General features: G+C 41.9%; 1 protein-coding gene across 1 annotated transcript in view; it reads left to right on the top strand.

The window, feature by feature from the left end:
- MTUS2 (microtubule associated scaffold protein 2) overlaps window positions 1–23,485 on the top strand; it is a 711,801-nt gene that overhangs the window by 517,593 nt on the left and 170,723 nt on the right. Inside the window, exons 8-9 of the mRNA XM_003413957.4 lie at window positions 3,044–3,142; window positions 23,010–23,221. Coding sequence (XP_003414005.2) covers window positions 3,044–3,142; window positions 23,010–23,221 — 311 coding nt within the window. The remainder of the gene's footprint in view (window positions 1–3,043; window positions 3,143–23,009; window positions 23,222–23,485) is intronic.

Raw genomic sequence — 23,485 nt, 5'->3', positions numbered from 1 at the left:
GGAAAAGGGCTTAATTAAGCAATTCACAAATGAAGAAAGGCATATGACCAATATGAAAATACTCTCGGTGTCTGGCAAAAATTTAAATGATTGAGACTTCATTGCTGGCAGGGTGTGGGGCGTGGAGGAAGAGTTGTGCTCCTACACTGTTGGCTGGGAGTGTGAATTAGTGGAGGATTTTTTTTTTTTTTTTGAGGATAATTTGTGTCTAGCAATATTCCGGGGTAGAGGTAGGTGAGTGGTAGAATTCTCTTCTTCCATGTGGGAGACCTGGGTTCAATTCCCGGCCAGTGCACCCACCTGTCAGTGGAAGATTTTGTCTTGCTATGATGCTGAACAGTTTTCAGCAAAGCTTCCAGAGTAAGAAAAACTAGCAAGAAAGGCCTGGTGATCTATTTCCAAAATCAGCGAATGAAAGCCATATGGATCACAAAGATTCAATATGGAGTTTATCATAGATCAGGCACAGGATCAGGCAGGATTTCATTCTGTTGTGCATGGGGTCGCCATGAGTCGGGGGCTGACTTGACAGCAGCTAACAACAGCAATATTCTAAATGAATACACTCTTAATTCAATGTCTTAGTTACCTAGTGCTACTATAACAGAAATACCACAAGTGGATGGCTTTAACAAAGCGCAGTTTATTCTCTTACATTCTAGGAGGCTAGGAGTCCAAATTCAGGGTGCCAGCTCCAGGGGAAGGCTTTCTCTTTCTGTCGGCTCTGCAGGAAGGTCCTTGTCATCAATCTTCCTTGGTCAAGGAGCCTCTCAGCTCAGGGACTTCAGGTCCAAAGGACGTGCTATTCTCCTAGCTCTTGTTTCTTGGTGGTATGAGGTTCCCCTCTCCCTCGGCTCCTTTCTGTCTTTTATATCTCAAAAGAGATTGCCTAAGACACAACCTAGTCTTGTAGATTGAGTCCTGCCTCAATAAGGTAACTGCCTGTAATCCTGCTTCATTAACATCATAGTGGTAGTATTTAGAACACAGAGGAAAATCACATTAGATGACAAAATGGTGGACAGTCATACAATACTGGGAATCATGGCCTAGCCAAGTTGACACACATTTTGGGGGGACATAATTCAGTCCCTAACATCCAGCAAAACCAATTCTGTGTATTCGCCCTATAAAGATACTGGTACCTGTGTAGAAAGAAACAAGTAGAAGAATGTTTATCGTGACACATTTAGCCATTTTAACAGCAAAAACAAAGAAGCAGGCTGAATGTTTATCAACAGGAGGGTGGGTCAATGAATTGTGGTACATCTTTGCCCATAATGATATGACATTTTTTGAAAGATCTGTAAATACACAAATATGAAAAAAGATCTCAAAAAAAAAAAAAGAACTAAGGTGGCTAGGTAGAAATTGAGGAGTTTGATTCATTTATTTAACTAATAGCTGTATTGGGGTATATAAGGAGCCTGGTGGGTCAGTGATTAAGAGCTTGGCTGCTAATGAAAAGGCTGGCGGTTCGAACCCACCAGCCACTCCGTGGGAGGAGTCTGCTTCTGTAAAGATTACAAACTGAGAAACCCTATGGGGCAGTTCTTCTCTTTCACATGGGGTTGCTATGAGTCGGAATTGACTCAGTGACACCCAGCAACAACATGTATTTCTAAATACCTAGACAGAGGTCTGGAATAATAATTGCTAGTAGCAGTTACCTCTGAAAAGAAGAGTGAGGTGGCAGGGTTTGGGGGACGTGGGGCATTCATGTTTTGCATCTACTGAACAACCTCCAAGCTTTGTTTTTTTGAGGTGACAGAACAGTGTGCTGGAGTGTATGCAGGTCTAGGTATGTGTGTTGTTGTTGGGTGCCGTCGAGTCCATTCCAACCTATAGCGACCCCATGTGACAGAATAGGGCTGCCACATAAGGTTTCCTAGGCTGTAATCTTTACAGGAGCAGATGGCCAGGTCTTTCTCCTGCAGAGCTGCTGAATGAGTTTGAACTGCCAGCCTTTCATTTAATAGCCAAGTGCTTAACCATTACTCTCCCAGCACTCCTCGTAGGTACATGTTAAAACCAACCCTTTGCCGTCAAGTCGATTCCAACTCATAGCAACCCTACAGGACAGAGTAGAACTGTCCCGTAGAGTTTCCAAGGAGCAGCTGGTGGATTCGAACTGCTGACCTTTTGGTTAGCAGCCTGAGCTCTTAACCACTGTGCCGCCAGGGTTCCAGGTACACGTAGGTCTGTGTTATTTCCCTAGTCTTCACTGTTCCTTGACTTTCTGACTAAGGCAATGTGAAGGTGAGGGCCGGTGCCAAGCCTACTAAGGAGGAGACAGTGCTGTACTCCACATGTCCCTGCCCATCATCTGAGGGGCATCACCAACGGTTCTATCACCCACACTCCAGCTGTCCCAGGAGCCCTGGTGGTGCAACGTTTATGTGCTCAGCAGTTCAAACCCATGAGGTCACTAGGAGTCAGACCTGACTCAATGGCACCCAACAACAACAACACCCAGCTCCCCCATTCAGCTACAGCCAGCTCCAACAGCAAGGTCCGGAAAGGCGCAGCTGCAGCGGGAAAACTAACGGCTGTCTAGGTCATCTCTGTGGACAGCTGCACGGAAATCAATTAGAGTCAGACTCCGTCCCCTGTGGCATGGCTCTCAACGATGCTGAAGTCATTAGCGGTTATGTTCAGCTGCGGCTTCCTTCCCTGGCTTCTGAAAAAGTGTTTAGATGGAGGGAGGCAGGCTGACTGAGGTGGTGGCTAAGGACAATAACATTTTAAATCCCAGATAATTTTTCAGGGTCATTGGGGTGGCAGTGACCTGCAGGGAAGAAAACCTTTGTCATCAAACCAGAGACAGCAGAGTACTTATTCCCCTGGTCACGCAAAACTAAAACCCCCTTGCTATAAACAAGTGTGTCCTTCCTCAGGCACAGGGGCGGTGACCATAGCAACAAATCACCCCAATAGTATCTTTTTGTCCTGTTTGCCTGTTGTTAAGCTGCCCTTGTCACAAACAGCTTATGTGACTGTGTCCACTGTAACTAACTTTCTTTTCTTTTTTCACTATATATAGGGCCGAAGAAAGAAGCACAGAAAGGTCAAGATGCTCATAAACCTGCAGTTTCATCTCCTAAGAGGACCGCAGCGTCAGCCACCAAGCTCCATTCACCAGGTAGTTAAGCGATGTGATCTTAGTTACTGGGGGGAAGACTTGAACTTGGCATTTACTCTATTCAGGTGCCATTAATGGAGCAACTCTAGCCCCGCTAGAATGCGGATCTGTTCCTGTGCTTGACATACGTAGACAGAGGTTTTCTGACTCTAGATGAAATTCACCAACTCTCAGCATAATTTTACCTTAAAAAAGAAAATGTTAACACGCTGTGTTTAAATGGGAGAATCTTCTTTGTGCTAGAGTTGTTGCTGTGTGGTGCTGTGGAGTTGATACTTGGCTCACGGCAACCACACGTGACAGAGTAGAACTGTAATGGTAGGAGGCTGTAATCTTTTTGGAAGTGGATCACCAGGCCGTTCACCCGCAGAGCTGCCGGTTGGCTTCAAACTGCCAACCTCTTGGTTAGCAGCCACGCTCTTAATCATTGCATCACCAGGACTCCTTTGTGTTGGAGTATCTTTGTGCTATTCCAACAGCTTGTAGACACAATTTATAATTGAGAGACTTTGAAGCTCTAACCTCGAGAGATATTTTCTAAAAGAAAAAAAAAAAAGGAAATCAAAGTTTGTTACTTTGTCAATGGGAAACCATTTATTCACATTAAGATATGAATAAGGTAGGTAGTGTCACTTGACAGTTGAAAAATCTTTGTTATGAATATGCATTTCGTAAGACTTTAACCCTAACATAGAAAAAGAGTATGCAAAATAACCTCAAAAGGTTTTCTTTAAGCACAAAAATAGTAGCAATAAAAGCAGTTAATGTCTGAGATCTTACTGCTGCCAAGGTACTGTCTTAAGTTCCTTAAATGTATGAGCTTACTGAATACCCACAATAACCCTGTGACATGGGTACTATTATCACTCTTTACATGGGAGGAAACTGAGCACTGATTTTCCCAAAGTCACAGGTATAAGTAGTAAAGCCTTGATTTGAACCTGGCCAATCTGAATCCCAACCCTGCATTCTTAGCCTCTACACTATGAACCAAGGAGCCCTGGTAGTGCAACGGTTAAGCACTTAGCTGTTAACCAAAAGGTTGGCAGTTCAAACCCACCAGCCGCTCCACAGGAGAAAAGACTTGGCAACCTGCTCCTGTAAAGATTACAGCCCAGGAAACTACAGGGCAGTTCTACTCTGTCACATGGAGTCGCTATGAGTCGGAATCGACTCAACAACACACAATGACACTATAAACCAGAAAGCTTGGAGAATATAGAAATTAGCAACATTTCTGGTTAATTAAAAATTTTGGGGAAAGAGGCTGAAGCCATGCATGTGAGGGTCAGGAGACAAAGCCTGGTGACTAAATAAGGTGGGAGGTCAGGTCAGAGGACACGGCCCTAATCTGGGATTTCTAAAAGGTAACCCCCTTGCTGGATGAAACAGGAAGAAAAAGAAAGCACACTCTGTAGAAGGAGACTTGCCTATTACACAACTCTGGCTCTGAGAGAAGGGGAGAAGCATGCCCTTAGGAATTCCTAGGAGCCCTGGTGGTGCAGTGGTTAGGTGCTCAGCTGCTAACCGAGAAGTCGGCAGTTCAAACCCACCAGCCGCTCCACAGGAGAAAGATGTGGCATTCTGCTCCCATAAAGATTTATGCAAAAAGTTAACATGCTTGGCTGCTAACGGAAAGGTTGGAGGTTCGAGTCCACCCAGAGGTACCTCGGAAGAAAGGCCCAGCGATCTACTTCTGAAAAATCAGCCCTTGAGAACCCTATCAAAGTCTATAAGAAACTCAGCACCTGAGCTCCCGGCATGTACCTGCTGGGTGCTGGTCTGCAAGAAACAGAGTTCCTTCCTGCTGTGATGCTGAGCAGACTCATTAAGTGCTTTTTATTCAACTGGGAAGCTATCAAAGTTGTGTCCTATAATTTGTCCCTTCTTGCTTACAAGTGTGAAGGTCATGAGCCCTCTCTGATGTTATAAACACGTAGGTTCCAACGCTGCCCTGTTTGTTTCTATATCAGTTACACTTTCCAGCTTGAAAATTAAGCCAAGCCTTTCCAGTCATTAGAATCCTCTAGATAGTGGCCGAGTGGCTGCAGATGAATTTTTTATATTCTTTTTCCATTTTCAAGGGCTGCGTTCTCCCAGATGCCCGGCCTTTGCACGCAAAGTGTTTTCACCCACCTCTGTGGTAATGTAAGCTTGCGGGCATTTTCCCGGGGGCCGTAGAGTTGCCAGTTACCTACCACTGGGATCGTCATAGATTCTGCCTGTCCCAAGCCAGAGGTATGCAGCCAGGAGGATGGACAGAAATAAATGGTAATTGGGGCAAGATTTAGACAGGAGGAGGATATTCTAGATTTTGAGTACACCCCCAAACCTGTGCAACCTGGGAGAGATGTCGCAGGACTCAGCAGTGTGCCAAAGTGGGAGAGCCGTGATTGGGAGTCAGGAGACCTGAGCTCCAGACCAGGCTTCCCCGGCTGCACACTGGATTGCCCAAGGGCAAGGAGGCCCCTTCTTCCCACAGCGCCTTGTTCAAGGAGCTCTGGTGATGCAAAGGGTTAAGAAACCCTATGGGGCTGTTCTACCCTGTCTCGTGGAACCACTGTGAGTTGAATCAACTGAATAGCACCCAACAACAACAGTGATTTGCACTTTTCATCCACAGAGTAGGTCCTCAAAGAATGTTGCCAAGTATTTTGGTGCCCCCCAAAGCATGACATGCAGGGTACAGACGAAATCAGCTCTGTCTGTAGGTCATGGCAAGACACTGATTCAGGTATTTCTGCTGGTATATGTCACGTAGACAAGGAGCACTGGGCATAAGATGCGTTCATGGTTGGCAGGCCTACAAGGGCCAGTCAGTAAAAAACTGGTATTTCTTCTCTTTCAGTCAATTCATTTAAAGATTCCAAAACCACCGATAAGTCCTGTTTTGAAGATCTTTATTGACTAATATCAGAGTGCCTGGGTGGCACAAACGGTCGAGCACTCAACTGCTAATCAAAAGCATTCACCCAGCGGTGCCGCAGCAGAAAGGCCTGGCAATCTCCTTCTCAAAAATCAGCCATCGAAAACCCTATGGAGCACAGTTCTACTCTGACACACACGGGGTCGCCATGAGTAGGAATCACCTTGGAGGCAACTGGCTTATTCTCTGATACCAGTTTCTTAGTTCAGCTGTGTGAAAATTAGAAAGATATCGTAGGAGGCTAGGGCTTTGCTCCTCCGTAAAGAGACCACACACAGATAATTAGGCTCTGCCTAGCTGCTGAGTGAAGTCAAAGCCTGCCTGCTTTGAACCTGCTGTGAAGCTACCCCAAAAGCAATATAACTGTTGCAAGGAACAGGGAAGGAGGTGATAAAAAAATATTCCAGCACCTTGGAGGTGTCCTCTGGGGAGGTGACATACCCTTTACTTAAAGCATGAATGGTGACCTTTCCAGAGAAGTGTGGACCTACCAGGTCAGAAATGAGCCCCAACATGCGGCCTCACCTCAGCAGCACCATCAGCTCAAGGAGCCTGTCATTCACATGTGATCACTGTCCACCAGAAGATTTCCATCCAATATCCCATGAACCCTGTCTTAGTTATCTAGTGCTGCTATAACAAAAATATCACAAGTGGGTGGCCTTAACAAACAGAAATTTATTTTCTTACAGTTGAGGAGACTAAAAGTCTGAATTCAGGCTGCCGGCTCTAGGGGAAGGCTTTCTCTCTCTGTCGGCTCCGGTGGAAGGCTCTTGTCTCTTCTGAGTTTCTGCTTCTGGGCAACCTTCATGTCATTTGGCATCTCTCTTCCCCATCTCTGCTCTGCTCGCTTGTTTAGTCTCTTTTATATCTCAAAAGAGATTGACTCAAGACACACCTTACGCTAATCCTGCCTCACGCTGGCGTCACTAGGGTTGGTGTCAGCCAGTGTAGTAACTCATGGTGTCACCGCCTCCATGGACCTCTTCTCACCAGACCATATAGAATCTTTAGTGAGGCTTTTGTACTAATGTTAGATCCCTAAATGGTAATTCTCACGTATCACTGAATGTAATGGCAATAGTAGTAACATAAACAATTAGCAAAATTAAAATTACCCTTTAAATTATAATATCATATGCACAACTTAAATGTATTTACATTTACATAGTTTCAGGTGGTTAAAGGGAAAGTTTGGTTAAGAAAACAATAGAATTTGAAGTAAAAATGTTTAAGAACTACATTAAAATTATGTTCATTTTAACATTAAACTTTACCGTTACCTAAGATACATTAATGGACTAGGTTTACATAATCAGTAAACAAGACCCATTGCTGACGAGTTGATTCTGACTCATAGCAACCCTACAGGACAGAGTAGAACTGCCCCATAGAGTTTCCAAGGAGAGCCTGGTGGATTCGAACTGCCACCTCTTTGGTTAGCAGCCATAGCACTTAGCCACTCTGCCATCAGGGTTTCAGCTTAATCTGTAACCACCCAATTATATAGAAGTTGTAGAGAAATGCATATGGAAATATATTCATAAATGAAATAATACCATAAAAATAAACGAGAGCAGATACACAAGCATTTCAGCAATTAGTGAACACCTCGATTAAATTAGAACTTCTCTGGCCTTCAAAGCTGCAAAACTGTGGATGGCTTCATTGAAATCAGTGCCCTTTCACCAACTTACTTTTTAATGTTTCACTATTTTTTAAAACCATAATTCAAACTTAAACCCCAAAATTTTCATTAAAGTCAGACATATATTTGCAAGGCAGTGCTGTCTTTAAAGAAAATTAAAAAGAACTAAAACTTTTTTTAAAAAACTGAATTTAAGATTTAGTTTATATATCTAAATATGTATCAAGAAACATAGCATTTCCCCTACTTCATGTTTTAAATTGTCAGTTTCTCTAGTTATCAAAGTTATATAATCAATAACTGTTATAATGTAAGTTTATTACCAATTTTAATTGTAGAATAATATATGACACAGTTGTAAGTTGCTTAAATGTAATATGTTTTAAATTATACAAAACTAACAACAAAATTGTCTTGTAAAATGTTTCTACATTGAATTACAACATTATTAGTAACTGGGAGGAAGCCTTTTGTGATTTTTCTCCTTTTTTTTCCTTTAATTACTACTTCATTCTCAAAAAATTTATTGATATAGGATTACAAATACTAATTACTACAATATTATAGCTAAAATACCAGAAAATTTGGAGGGCAGAGCCGACATGGTGCTATAGACAGAAACACCTCACCATCCCTCCAGAGCCAAAGACCTGAAATATTAAGTACAACAGAGACAAACATCAGTCCTGGAACCCTAAGCATCAAATGAAGAGATAAAGAACTCAACCAAGCCCCAAATGGAATAAGAAACTGACAGAGAACAGAGAGTGAGGAGAGATACGGAGTGGAGGTCCCCTATCAGCTAACATGGCACAGATTCGCCATCTTGGACTCCTCAGCCACCAAGATCCGCAGACAGGGAGTACGGGAAGATAGCTTCATGGAGCTCCCAGCAGGAGACAGAGCACCAGGTAACCAGTGATACACACTTCCCCCACTCCCCGCCCTTCTTCCCTTTGCTCGGACTCCACCGCTTCACAGTGGGCCACAATCACTCAGCCAGAGAGGTGTTGGCTCCATGCTGATTGTATTCACCCCGCCCATACCAGCTGCCTCCTTCACTGCCATTTTCTTGTTGCTGTTGTCGCATTTTTCGGCTTCTTTTGGTTTCTTCTCTCTCTCTCACCTCCTTCCCTTCCTTTCTCTCAAACACCTGGCTCCATGTGCCTGCTCCGCTTCTTCTTGACAGGCTGTGGAACTGCTCCTCTGGTCCGCACCACCATGTCCATGGGATCCCTGGTGGCATGTTTTTTTCTTTTTCTTTTATACGTTTTGTTTTTCTTCATTTCTTGGTTTCTCATCTCTCTCTTCTTTCCTTCTTTTCCTGTCTCCTGAATACCTGGTGCTGTGTGCCATCTCCGTGCCTTCAAGGTGGGCTGTGCAGGACCCAGCAGCTTGGGAGCCACTTCCCCAGTTGATACCGCCAAGCCAGTGGGCTCCTTTGGGAATTTTTTTTTCTTTCTTTGATTTCTTGTCTCTGTCTGCCATCCTTCCCTTCTTTTCCCCTGAGCACCTGGTGCCATGTGCCATCTCTGCTCCTCCTTGACAGGCTGTGCAGTGCTGCTCAGTTGGGGCATTTTTTTTTTCTTTCTTCTCTTTTTCTCTCAATTTTTTTGTCTGTCTTTACCTCCCTTCCTTACCCTTCTCCTGAACACCTGGTGCCATGAGCCATCTCTGCTCCTTCTGGGTGGGCTGTACAGAGCTGTTTGGCTGTACAGCACTTCTGGTGGGCTCCCTTGGGGCACTTTTTTTCTTTCTTTTCTTTCTCTCAGTTTCTTATCCATCTCTACCTCCCTTCCATTCTTTCCTCTGAACCACCTGGCATCTTTCCTTTTTTTTTTTTTTTCTTTTTATCTGTCTCTTCCTTTCTCCTGACCACCTAGCCACATGTGCCTTTCCCTGTCCTTGTTATTTTCATCTAGTCTCTTATCTCTCTCCCCCCATCTTTCCTTTCCTTACTCCCTCCCATCTATCTGTGTGTGCCGTACCTGTCCCTTCTTGACGGGCTGTGCCTCACCACCTGCCTACAAAGCCACCGACATGTGGCTCCCCAGGTCAATGCCACTCCAACAGCAGGCTCCCTCAGCATTTTTTTGGGGGGGCCCTTTTTTGTCTCTCCTCTTTCTCTTCTTTCCCACACCCACTTAGCTCCAACATCATAACCTTCCCCCCACGCTGCTCCTGCCTACCTGCACCATGTGCTGAACATTGCACCCCCAAGCAGCACAGGCACAGTCTACTGGAACCTGCCCTGCACTAACCCCTAGCCCCACCCTGTCAGCCCCAGTAAATTCCACAAACAAGCCATCCCAGCCCCTCCCCTTCCACTGGACCTGCTGTGCTGCACCATAGCAGAGCAACTGGCCCTGCCCATTGGACAAGGTGGTGAGAAGCATTGTACTCACAGACAAGCAAACAACAAAGAACACACAGCCTGCTTGCTCAGACATAACCAAATAAAACAAAAAAGCAGGACAAAAACAAACAAATCTACAATCGGTAAATGAAGAAAGTAACTACTGAATGTCCCAAAGGCAGCAGACAATATCAAAACACATTTAAAAAAAGTGGGATAGAATGGTTCCAGTAGGTGCCCAAAATAAAACAGCAGATGACCTTCCAGTAGAAGAAAAGACACTGGAAATACCTAAAAGGGAATTCAAATCTCTCATATTCAGAGCTATCCAAGAATCGAAGTAAAAAGCAGACAGAAATGAGAAAAAAACAGACAAAAGCATGGAAAAGGCAGACAGAACAATGGAAGAATTCAGGAAAAGAATACAGTAACAAAATGTCAAAATAAATTCACAACTAGAAATCATGCACAAACAGCAATTAGAAATCCAAAAGACAAACAACAAGATTTCAGAAGTGGACGGTGTCACAGAAAGTCTGGGGAGCAGATTTGAAACAATGAAAGACACGATTGGCAAAGTTGAACACAAATACTTGGATACCACTTTGTTTGAGGAAAAATCAAAGAAAAGAACAAAAAAAATGGACAAACCCTGAGAATGATGTGGGATACAATCAAAAGCAAAAATTTGCAAGCAATTGGAGTTCCAGAACGGGGGGAGAAAACGGAAAGCACAGAGAGAGTCACTGAAAAATTGCTGACAGAAAACTTTCCTAATATCATGAAAGATGAAAAGCTGACCATCCAAGAAGCTCACCAAACCCCGTATAGGATAGACCCCAAAAGAAAATCACCAAGGTATATCATAATCACACTGGCTAAAACCAAAGACAAAGAATCCTGACAGCAGCTCAAGAAAAATGAAAAGTCACATACAGAGGGGAAACAATAAGGCTAATCTCTGATTACCTGGCAGAAACCGTGCAGGCAAGAAGGCAATGGGATGACATATGTAAAACCTTGAAAGAAAAAAAATTGCCAACCAAGAATAATATATGCTGCAAAATTCTCACTCAAATATGATGGTGAAATTAGGGCATTTCCAGATAAATGGAAATTAAGGGAATATGTAAAAACCAAACCAAAATTTACAAGAATTATTAAAGGAAGTCCTTCAATCTGAAAACAAACAACATCAGACCACAGCCTGAATCTAGGATGCAACGCTGTACCAGCCAGATACGAACCTAGGAAATGAACTCTCAAGGACTATCCAAAACCAAAAAAATTACAACAGGGAATGAGAGAGGTTAATCTGTATACAACAACAACATCAGAACAATAAAAGAGGGAATAAAAGTATAGCCAGGCACTCCTTGGAAACTCAGTAGGGCAGTTCTATAGGGTTGCTATGAGTCGGAATCGACTCAAGGGCACTGGGTTAAAAGTATAGAACTTTCTAATGAAGAGGAAGGTAAGGTGATACCAAGTAATAAAGGACTGTTGAAACTTAGAAAGATAAGGGTAAATTTCAAGGAAACCACAAAGAAAGTTACAAACCTACTCAGGTCAAAATAAAGAAGAAAAACATAAAGTCTCAGTAAATGCAAAATCTACAAAATAAATAAATAAATGGGAAAAAATCCACAAACAAAAGGAATTCAGCATAGGAGAGTAAGAGGAACAAAGAAAACATCAGCACCACAAAAAAAAAAAAAAAAAAAACACTACAAAATGACAGCAATAAACTCACACTTATCAATAATCGCACTGAACGTAAGTGGCCTAAATGCACCCATAAAGAGACAGAGAGTCACAGAATGGATAAAAAACCAGGGCCCATCAATATACTGTCTACAAGAGACACACACACCTTGGAAACAAAGTCGTGAATTTGTTAAAAATCAAAGGATGGAAACAATATATATCAAGCAAACAGCTACCAAAAGAGTGGCAATACTAATCTAAGATAAAATAGACTTTAAAACAAAATCCACCATAAAAGACAAAGAGCGTTATATAATGATTAAAGGGAAAATCCATCATGAACACATAACCATGATAAATATCTACACGAAAAAATGACAGGGCTTCAAAATATATAAACAAAGTCTAACAGCACTGAAAAGAGAAATTGACAATTCCACGATAATAGTAGGTGACTTCAACACATCATTCTTAGTAAAGAACAGAACATCTAGAAAGAAACTCAACAAAGATACAGAAGATCTAAAGACCACAGTCAGCCACACTCCACCCAACAGTTACAAAGTACACATTCTTTTCTAATGCACATGGGACGTTCTCCAGAATAGACCACATCTTAGGCCAAAATATTAGGCCATTGAGATAATACGAAGTATCTTCTCTGATCGCAAGGCCATCAAAGTAGAAATTAATAACAGGAAGAGCAAGGAAGAAAAATCATTTACATGGAAACTTAAAAACCACTGGGTAATAAAAGAAATCAAAGACAGAATTTAAAAAAATCCTACAATCAAACGAGAATGAAAACACATCATACCAAAACCTTTGAGACCCAGCAAAGACAAATGCTTAGAGGTCAATTTATAGCAATAGATGCATGCATCAAAAAAGAAAAGGACAAAATCAAAACATTAGCTACACAACTTGAACAAATATAAAGAGAACAGCAAAAGAAACCCACAGCCACCAGAAGAAAGGAAATTAAAGATCAGAGCAGAAATAAATGAAAGAGAACAGAAAAACAATAGAATCGACAAAACCAAAGTTGCTTCTTTGAAAGGATCAACAAAAGAGAAAAAGCACTGGCCATATTGACAAAATAAAAACAGGAGAGGATGCAAATAACCCAAATAAGAAATGAAATGAGGAACATTACAGCAAACCCAACTGAATTAAAAGGATAATAACAGTACTATGAAAAACTATACTCCAATAAATTTGAAAACCTAGAGGAAATGGACATATCTCTAGAAACACACTACCTACTCACACTAACACTGAATGATGTTGAAAATCTGAACAAACCCATAACAAGAGAAGAGATTGAAAAGGTAATTTAAAAAAAAACTCCCAACAAAAAAAAGGCCCTGGCCCAAATGTCTTCACTGGAGAATTCTTCCAAACATTCAGAGAAGAGCTTACACCAATACTACTCAAACTATTTCAGAACATAGAAAAGGGAAGGATACTTCTGAATTAATTCTATGAAGCCAGCATAACCCTGATACCAAAACTGGACAAATACACCACAAAAAAATTACGGACCAATATCTCTCATGAACATAGACGGAAAAATTCTCAACGAAATTCTAGCCAATAGCATCATGTCAAAAAAATAATACATCATGACCAAGTGGGATTCATACCAGGTACCAAAGGATGGTTCAACATTACAAAATCAATCAGCATAATCTACCACATAAATAAATCACATGATCACCTCAGTCAATGAAAAGGCATTCAACAAAGTCCAACACCCATTCCTGATAAAAACTCTCAATATAATAGGTATAGAAGGGAAATTCCTCAACATAACAAAAGGCATCTGTACAAAACCAACAGCCAACATCATTCTTGATGGAGAAAGGCTGAAAACATTCCCCTTGAAAACAGGAACAAGACAAAGATGCCCTTTAACACCACTCCTATTTAACATTGTGCTAGAAGTCCTAGCTAGAGCAATAAGGCAAGAAACAGAAATAAAGGGCATTTAAATTGGTAATAAAGAAGTTAAACTGTCCCTATTTGCAGATGAGATGATACTATACATAGAAAACTCAATAGACTCCACAAGAAAACTACTGGAACTAATAGAAAGATTCAGCAGGGTAGCAGTATACAAGATAAACATACAAAAATTAGTTGGATTCCTATACACCAGTAAAGAGAACAACAAAAAGGAAATCAAAAAAACAATACCATTATAATAGCCCCTAAAAAAAAATTTTTTTTTAGGAATAAATCTAGCAAGGGATGTCAAAGGCCTATACAAAGAACAGTACGGAACCACTACTGCAAGAAACCAAAAGAGATCTACATAAATGGAGAAAACATACCATGCTCATGGATAGGTAGACTCAACATTGTGGAAAAAAGCCATCTACAAATACAGTGCAATCCTGATTCAAACAGCATTCTTTGAAGAGATGGAAAAACTAATCATTAACTTTATGTGGAAAGGGAAGAGGCCTGAGATAAGTAAAGCACTATTGAAGAAGAAGAATAAAGTAGGACAACTCACATCACCTGACCTCAGAACCTACTATACAGCTACGGTAGTCAAAACAACGTGGTACTGGTATAGCTAGAGATACACTGACCAGTGGAACAAAATTGGGAACCCAGATGTAAATCCATCCACCTTCTGTCACCTGATCTTCAACAAGGGCCCAAAGTCCATCAAACGGGGAGAAGAGAGTCTTTTCAACAAATGATGCTGGCAAAACTGGATGTCCATCTGCAAAACAATGAAATAGGACCCATACCTCACAACATACACAAAAACTAATTCAAAATGGATCAAAGACCCAAATATAAAACCAAAAACAATAAAGATCATAGAAGAAAAAATAGGATCGACACTAGCTTCCCTAATACACAGGATGCAAATTATAACTACCAACAAGTTCCTGAAGATAAGCTAGAGAATTGGGATCTTATAAAAATTAAACATTTAAGGTCATCAGAAGACTTCACCAGAAGTGTAAAAAGAGAAACTACAGCCTGGGAAAAAAATGTTTGGCTATGACAAATTCGACAAAGGTCTAATCTCTAAAATCTAACACCTCTACAACAAAAAGACAAATAAACCATTTTAAAAAAAAATGGGCAAAGGAAATGAACAGATATTTACCAATGAAGACATTAAAGTGGCTAACAGACACATGAGGAAATGCTCTCGATCACTAGCCATTAGAGAAATACAAATCAAAACCACAATGAGATACCATCTCACCCCGGCACTACTGGCATGATTCAAAAAAAAAAGAAAAGAACAGATGTTGGAGAGGCTTTGGGGAGATTGGAACTCTTTTGCACTGCTGATGGGAATGCAAAATGGTACAACCATTTTGGAAAATGATACGGCACTTTCTTAGAAAACTAGAAATGGAAATACCATATGATCCAGCAATCCCACTCCTAGGACTATATCCTAGAGAAATAAGAGCCATCACATGAATAGACATACGCACACACATGTTCATTGCAGGATTGTTTACAATAGCAAAAAGATAGAAACAACCTAGATGCCCATCAACAGATAAATGGATAAACAAACTATAGTATAAACACACAATGGAGAACTAGGCAACAATAAAGAACAATGATGAATCTGTGAATCTAAAAGGCATCATGCTGAGTGAAATAAGTCAATCACAAAAGGACAAATATTGTATGAGACCACTACTGTAAAAACTCGTGAAAAGGTTTACACACAAAAAGAAACCATCTTTGATGGTTACAAGGGAGGGGAGGGCTGGGAATGGAAAAACGCTAAATACACAACAGATAAGTGGTGACTTTGGTGAAGGAAAGGCAGTACACAATACTGGGGAAGCCAGCACACCTTGTCCAAGGCAAGGTCATGGAAGCTCCATGGACACATCCCATCTCCCTGAGGGACTGAATTGCTGGGCTGAGGGCTGTAGGGACCATGGTCTCAGGGAACGTCTAGCTCAATTGGCATAACATAGTTTATTTAAAAAATATTCTACGTTCTACTTTGGTGAGTAATGTCTGGGGTCTTAAAAGCTTGTGATCGGCCATCTAAGATATTCCACTGGTCTCACCCCAATGGGGACAAGGGAGAATGAAGAAAACTAAAAACACAAGGGAAAGATTAGTCCAAAGGACTAATGGACCACAACTACCACAGCCTCCACCAGACTGAGTTCAGCACAACTAGATGGTGCCTGGCTACTACCACTAACTGCTGTGCCAGGGATTACAATATAGGATCCTGGACAGAGCTGGAGAAAAATGCACAACAAAATTCTAACTCACAAAAAAGACCAGACTTACTGGCCTGACAGAGACTGCAAAAAACCCTAAGAGTGTGGCCCCCAACACCCTTTTAGTCACTCCTGAGGTTCACCCTTCAGCCAAAGATTAGACAGGCGCATGAAACAAAATGAGCCTAAAGAGGAACAAACAGCCTAGCGGCAAGGACTAGAAGGTAGGCGGGGACAGGAAAGCTGGTAACAGGGAACCCAAGGTCTCCAAGGGAGAGTATTGACATGTCGTGGGGTTGGTAACCAATGTCACAAAACAATAGGCATACTTATTGTTTAATGAGAAGCTAGTTTATTCTGTATACCTTCATCTAAAGTACAATAATTAAAAAAATGTATACCAGAAAATTTGACAAAATCAGCAACTATAAAAACATCGGCAGCAAATGAAAACAACAGCACAAGTAGTACGTGCAGACGAAACACCATGATCTGAAGTGTCACTGTAATTGAGTAATTATGACAGCTCTGACCAGAGTGCGTTAGAAGGTTCAAAAATAAATTAACGTAAAGTTTTAGCCTTGTAGGTATTTATGAAAAACTTTTGTATTGTTATAACTAACTACAGAGATAGGCTTTCTCTCTCTGTTGGCTCTGGGAGAAGATTCTTGTCCCTTTTGAGCTTCTGCTCCTGGGAAGTCTTCACGTGGCTTGGCATCTCTCTTTCCTAGTCTCTACTTCCTTGCTTGCTTGTTTAATCTCATTTATATCTCAGAATAGATTGTCTCAAGATATACCCTACACTAATCTTGCCTGATTAACATAACAAAGACATCCCATTTCCAAATGGGATTATAACCACAGGCATAGAGATTAGGAACTATAACACATATTTGTAGAGGACACAATTCAATCCCTAACATTCCACCCTTTGGCCCCTCAAAATTCATGTCCTTCCCTACAGTCCAAACACATTTACCCCATTACATCATCCCTGAAGTCTTAAATCAACTCCACATCCAAAATTTCATCTTCTGAACCATCCAAATCAAACATGGGTGAGACTTTAGGCGTAATTCCCCTTAATCTGTGAACCTGTGAAATCTGGAATACAAATTATCTGTTTCCAAAATACAGTGGTAGAACAGGTACAAGGTAGACATTTCCATTACAAATGGGAGGAATTAGAGGGGAGGAAGGGATAACAGGCACCAAACAAGTCCAAAACCCAGCAGAACAAATTATATTAGCTGTCAAGCCTTGAAAATAATCTACTGTTCTCTAAAACCATCTGGGCATGGCCCCACCCTCCAGACTCTGGGTGTTGGCCATGCCTTCTGGATTTTGGGGGGAGGCCCCTTAACCCTGGGCTTCAGCTGTGCCTTCCATACCCACTGGGACAGCAACTCTATTCTCTCACCTTTTGATGGCCTCATTCTCCTAGTCCGAGTGGGGACCCCACCCCCTCAGCCCCAGTAGGCCCTGTTTTTCTGCCCCTTGGGCACGGCATCCCCACCCCTTCAGCTTTGGGAGGCGGTTCTACCACCCCACCCAACCCCCCAGCACACCTTTTCTTTTCTTAAAGGACAACAGATGTAGCTCCTTTGGCCTGTTGCCTGCCTAAACAATTCCAAGAGGCAGACAACTTTCTTTCCTTTCATTCTCTGTCCCCTTCAGTTTAAGCGGATGGGTTTTCTGCTGTGGTACTTGGTTAGATCCATCAATCACAGACTTAATCTCTCTAAGAAAACATTGTGTAGCCATGTCCTTAGTGAATATTCTAGGACATGTGTCCTTACTTTGTACAATAGAATTTTCCAAATCTTCAAGTCCTGGTTTTTCACTTTGCACAGTTCATTTTTAAGTCCATCTCTTTCCTTTTGCATTTTACTATAAGCAACAAATTCATCACTTACAAGTTGTACCTTCCAGCAAACATTTAAACGTAATTCAGACAAGTTCTTTGTCACTGCATAAAAAGTGATCACCCTTCTTCCGTTTTCCTATCACATGTTCATCATTTTCTTTTAAAGTCTCACCAGAAGCACGTTTAACATCCACATTTCTAGCAACATTCTCTTGATGGCGCCATATGTATTCTCTGATAGAGACTTTCTCTATAGCCCTCCTCACTTCTGTCTGAGCCCTCACTAGAATTGCCTTTGATGTCTGTAATTCTACCAACCATCTCTTCAAGGCAATCTAAGCTTTTATTATTGTTGTTAGGTACCACTGAGTCAGTTTTGACTCATGGTGACCCTATGTACAACAGAACCTTAAAACTCTTCCAGCCTCTACCCATTACCCAATTCCAAAACCACTTCCACATTTTAGGTATTTGTTTAGAGCAGTGCCCCTACTTCCTGGTACCAAATTCTGTCTTAGTTATCTAGAGTAGCTATAACAGAAATATCACAAGTGTGTGGTTTTAACAAACAAATTTATTTTCTCACAGTTTAGGAGGCTAGGAGTCTGATTTCAAGGTGCCAGGCTAGGGGAAGGATTTCTTTCTCTGTGGCTCCGAAGGGAGTTCCTTGTGTGTTTGAGCTTTGGCTTCTGGGCAGTCTTCATGTGGCTTGGCATCTGTCTTCCCCCATCTCTGCTCTGCTTGCTTGTTTAATTCCTTTTATATCTCAAAAGAAATTTGCTCAAGATAAACTCTACATTAATCCTGTCTCATGAACAAAACAAAGATAACCCATTCCCAAATGAGATTATAACCACAAGCATAGAGGTTAGGATTTACAATACATGCTTTTAGGGGACATAATTCAATCCATAACAAGCCCCTTCCCTCCTAAGCAGACTCACATTTTAGCTTCATTATATGCTGGCTTTTGAGAGAAGAAGGCAAAATCTCCCTTTTTTTTTTAAAGCAGCCTCAACAGCTGCTTTTTTAAAAAAATTGTAATTTAGATGAAGGTTCACAGAACAAACTAGCTTCTCATTAAACGGTTAGTACACATATTGTTTTATGACATTGATAAACAACGCCACAACATGTCAGTGCTCTCCCATCTCAACCTTGAGTTCCGTATTACCAAAAATCCTCACAACTGGACCAGTAAGCAACATCATGATAAATGGAGAAAAGATTGAAGTTGTCAAGGATTTCATTTTACTTGGATCCACCATCAACACCCATGGAAGCAGCAGTCAAGAAATCAAGATGCATTGCATTGGGCAAATCTGCTGCAAAAGACCTCTTTAGAGTGTTGAAAAGCAAAGATGTCACCTTGAAGACTAAGGTAAACCTGACCCAAGCCCCATGGTATTGTCAGTCGCATCATATGCATGTGAAAGCTGGACAATGAATAAAGAAGACAGAAGAAGAATTGATGCCTTTGAATTGTGGTATTGGTGAAGAATATTGAATATACCATGAACGAACAAATCTCTTTTGGAAGAAATACAACCAGAATGCTCCTTAGAAGCAAGGGTGGTGAGACTGCGTCTTACATACTTTGAATATGTTGTCAGGAGAGATGAGTCTCTGGAGAAGACATCATGCTTGGTAAAGTACAGGATCAATGAAAAAGAGGAAGACCCTCGATGAGATGGATTGTTACAGTGGCTGCAACAGTGGTCTCAAGCATGACAAGGATTGTGAGTATGGTGCAGGACTGGGCAGTGTTTCATTCTGTTGTACATAGGGTTGCTATGAGTCAGAACTGACTCGATGGCACCTAACAACAACAGCGAGGACTTCCAGCACAATGTTAAATAGGAGTGGTGATAATGGTCCTCCTTGTTTTGTTCCTGTTCTCAAGGGGAATGTTTTCAGCTTCTCACCATTAAGAATGATGCTGCCTGTTGGTTTTGCATAGATGCCCTTTATTATATTGAGAAATTTCCTTCTATACCTATTTTATGGAGAGTTTTTATCAGGAATGGGTGTTGGTCTTTGTTAAATGCCTTCTCTGCATTGAATGAGATGGTCATGTGGTTTTTTTTCTTTCCTTTTATTTATGTGGTGGATTACGTTGATTGATTTTCTAATGTTGAACCATCCTTGCATACCTGGTATGTATTCTACTTGGTCATGGTGTGTTATTTTTTTAATAGGATTCAACAGCTGCTTTTTTAAAATTATTATTTTGTAAAAATATATATAACACAACATTTCCCAAGTCATTTTTCAGATGTTGTCGTGGATTGAATTGTATCCCCCAAAAATATTTGTCAACTTCGCTAGGCCACGATTCCCAGTATTGTGTGATTGTCCACCATTTTGTCATCTGATATGATTTTCTTATGAGTTGTAAATCCTACCTCTATGATGTTAATGAGGTGGGATTAGCGGCAGTGATGTTAATGAGGTGGGATTAGCTGCAGTTATGTTAATGAGTTAGGGCTCAGTCTACAAGATTAGATTGTGTCTTAATGAGATATAAAAGAGAGAAGCCAGCTGAGAGACGGAGGACCTCATACCACTAAGAAAGCAGTGCTGGGAGCAGAACATGTTCTTTGGACCCAGGGTTCCTATGCTGAGAAGCTCCTGCACAAGGGGAAGACTGATGACAAGGACCTTTCCCCAGAGCCAACAGAGACTTGTAGCCTACTGGACTGTGAGAGAATAAATTTCGCTTTGTTAAGGCCATCCACTTGTGGTATTTCTATTATAGCAGCACTAGATAACTAAGACAGGTATATAACTTCTAAAAACCCATTGCCGTTGTGTCTATTCTGACTCATAGTGACCCTATAGGACATAGTAGAAGTGCTCCATAGGGTTTCCAAGGTTGTAAATCTTTACAGAAGCAGACTGCTACGTCCTTCTTCCACAGAGCAGCTGGTAGGTTCTAACCATCCACCTTTCAGTTAGCAGCCAGGGACTCGGACGTATATGTTACTCTCTGGAAAAAAAGACAAAAGAGGAAGGAGGAACATTTGAAATATTAGAGGTTGTTCATCATCATGTTGGTCAGTGTCTATGCCCTGTGCTCTCAGATGTGATTTCGTTACCGCAAAACATGGGTTCGGGCCACCTGCTGCAAAGCCAATACTGAGACAGCAGTGAGCTAAACACCAAGAGGGTTTTATTGTATACCAGCATACAAGAGACGGAGGGGAATGGGCTCCTCCAGAATCTGTCTGTCAGAGACAGACCAGAGGGTTTTATAGGGTTAGGGCTCAGGCTTGAAGAATCTGGAGAATGGCAGTTCTCCTCTGAGGGGGCATGTTGACCACATTTCAGACATGTTGACCTTCTGTGGGTATTCTTAGAGGTCCTCTGTAGCCATTCTGGTTTCAGTCACAACAACAGTGATGATGATGATAATGATGATAGTAGGTCCTTGTGGCTATTCCACCCAGAGATAAATCTGAAGGCCAAAATATACAACAATATGTGTACTTACTAATGTCCACAAGCTTGAAAGTGATTTGATGTACCACAGATTGCAATTAGCTTTAATTCACTGATCTGGAAGTATGCTGTATTACTTCCTGTAGATTTCTGGGAGAAGAGCCTTCTATTGTAAGGGTATCAGGCAGCTGGTACCTCAACACATTAATTAAAATGCTGAAGGGTTTTATAAAATCATCAGCCACAACAATAAAATAGCAAACAGTAATATGAAAAAACCCACCGTAGGTCAAAATCTCTCACCTTTTGTTGGTGATGTTTTCTTTGTAAGAATGCGTAATAAGGTTTTAAGAAGCAGGGGTTTCACATTCAACTATTCCATTAAGCCGTAATAATTTAAGATCTGCTATATGTGTTTATATGTGAGGTCATATTTCAATCTATTACCTCCTGTTCGAAAAGAAAATCTCTGATGACTTTTTAAGAGGAGGAAGAATTTAATTAGGAGAGAGATGACGGCTTGGACTAGCCCTATAGCAGTAAGGGTGGGTGGTCAGATTGGGACAATGTTTTAGGGGGTGACCTGGCAGGACATGGGTTCTGTAGGAATGTAAAGGCAGAAATCCCTGAAGCAGAAGTGATCGGGGGTGTGCCTTGAACTTGACATTGAAGAAAGGGTCACTAGAGTGGCCACCTAATGGAAGGAAAGGGGCATTACTCCCTGATGACCCATTAAAAGGCTGCTGGCTGCTTCCATGAAGACTACAGCCTTGGAAACCCTACGGGGCAGCTTAACTCTGTCTTATAGGATCACTATGAGTCAGAATAGACTCAACAGCAGTGGGTGCAATGGGTAGGTTATCATCCTTCTGCCTTCGATCCGGACTGAGTCATGTATTGATTCCCATTATACATCTTCAAAGAGTAATCTTGTTTAGGAGGCAGTGGTAGTTCAGTGGTAGAATTCTTGCCTTCTGTGCAAGGGACAATTCCTGGCCCATAGACCTCCTGCATAGCTACTACCCACCCATCTGTCAGTGAGATTTGCATGTTGCTATATCGACTCGACGGCACTGGGGTTATGATGCTGAACAGTGTTCAGCAGAGCTTCCAGACTAAGACAGACTAGGAAGAAAGCCCTGGCAATCTACTTCTGAAAATCAGCCAGTGAAAACCTTATGGATCACAATGGCCCAACGCACCACCCATCATGGGAATGGCGCGAGACTGGACAGTCTTTTATTCGGTTGTACGTGGGGTCACCATGAGCCAGGGCAGATTGACAGCAGCTAATATAATGTAACATAACATAACGTACGGTAAGGTAAAGTAACATAATGTAATGTAACATAAGATAAGGGAGCCATAATACAACAACCTTGTTTAAGAAAAAAATAAGTGCTTCAACCTCTGTAAGCATCCCTGGAAGAAATGTCGAAAGCTGGAAGCAATTCGCCAGTTTTATCTATTTTTCTTTTTGCCAGCATGAAACTTTGCCACTTAAAACCATATAAATGGAGGAAATATCCTAAGTCCCTGTTTGTTTTCCTTTCTAATCCCCCAGATGATAAGCCATGGCAGTTCTTTGCGGGCCGCTCGCTCTTGATGAAACCAGGCTGTAGTGACACAGCCAGTTGCCATCACATCTGTGTCAACAGTGTTGTCACAAGTCACTGTCGTTTCCTTGTAGGGTACCCCAAGCAGAGGACCACTGCTCCCCGGAATGGGTTTTCCCCCAAGCCCGACCTGCAGGCCCGCGAGGCCGAGCGGCAGTTCGTGCAGCGGCTGAAGGAGAAGTGTGAGGAGCAGGCCCGGCAGCTCGGCCTGCTGCGGGCGGAGCTCCGGAGAGCCATCTGCGGCTTCGGCGCCCTTGCCGTGTCCACTCAGCACTTCTTCCGGAAGGTGAGGATGCCAGTGGTGAACGCTATTGAAGGACTTCTCACTGGGGTGGCGGGTGGTAATGTGACGGCTGTTTGTGTTTAGGGGAGCCCTGGTGGTCCAGTGGGTAAGCACTCAGCTGCTAACTGAAGGGTCAGCGGTTCGAACCTGCCAGCGGCTCTGCAGGAGAAAGATGTGACAGTCTGCTTCTATAAAAGTTACAGCCTTGGAAACCCTATGGGGCAGTTGTACTCTGTCCTATAGGGTTACTATGAGTCAGAATCGACT

Source organism: Loxodonta africana, chromosome 23 (genome assembly GCF_030014295.1).
Source record: "Loxodonta africana isolate mLoxAfr1 chromosome 23, mLoxAfr1.hap2, whole genome shotgun sequence".
Taxonomy (NCBI): Eukaryota; Metazoa; Chordata; class Mammalia; order Proboscidea; family Elephantidae; genus Loxodonta; species Loxodonta africana.
This window is presented reverse-complemented; position numbering and strand designations above follow the sequence as displayed.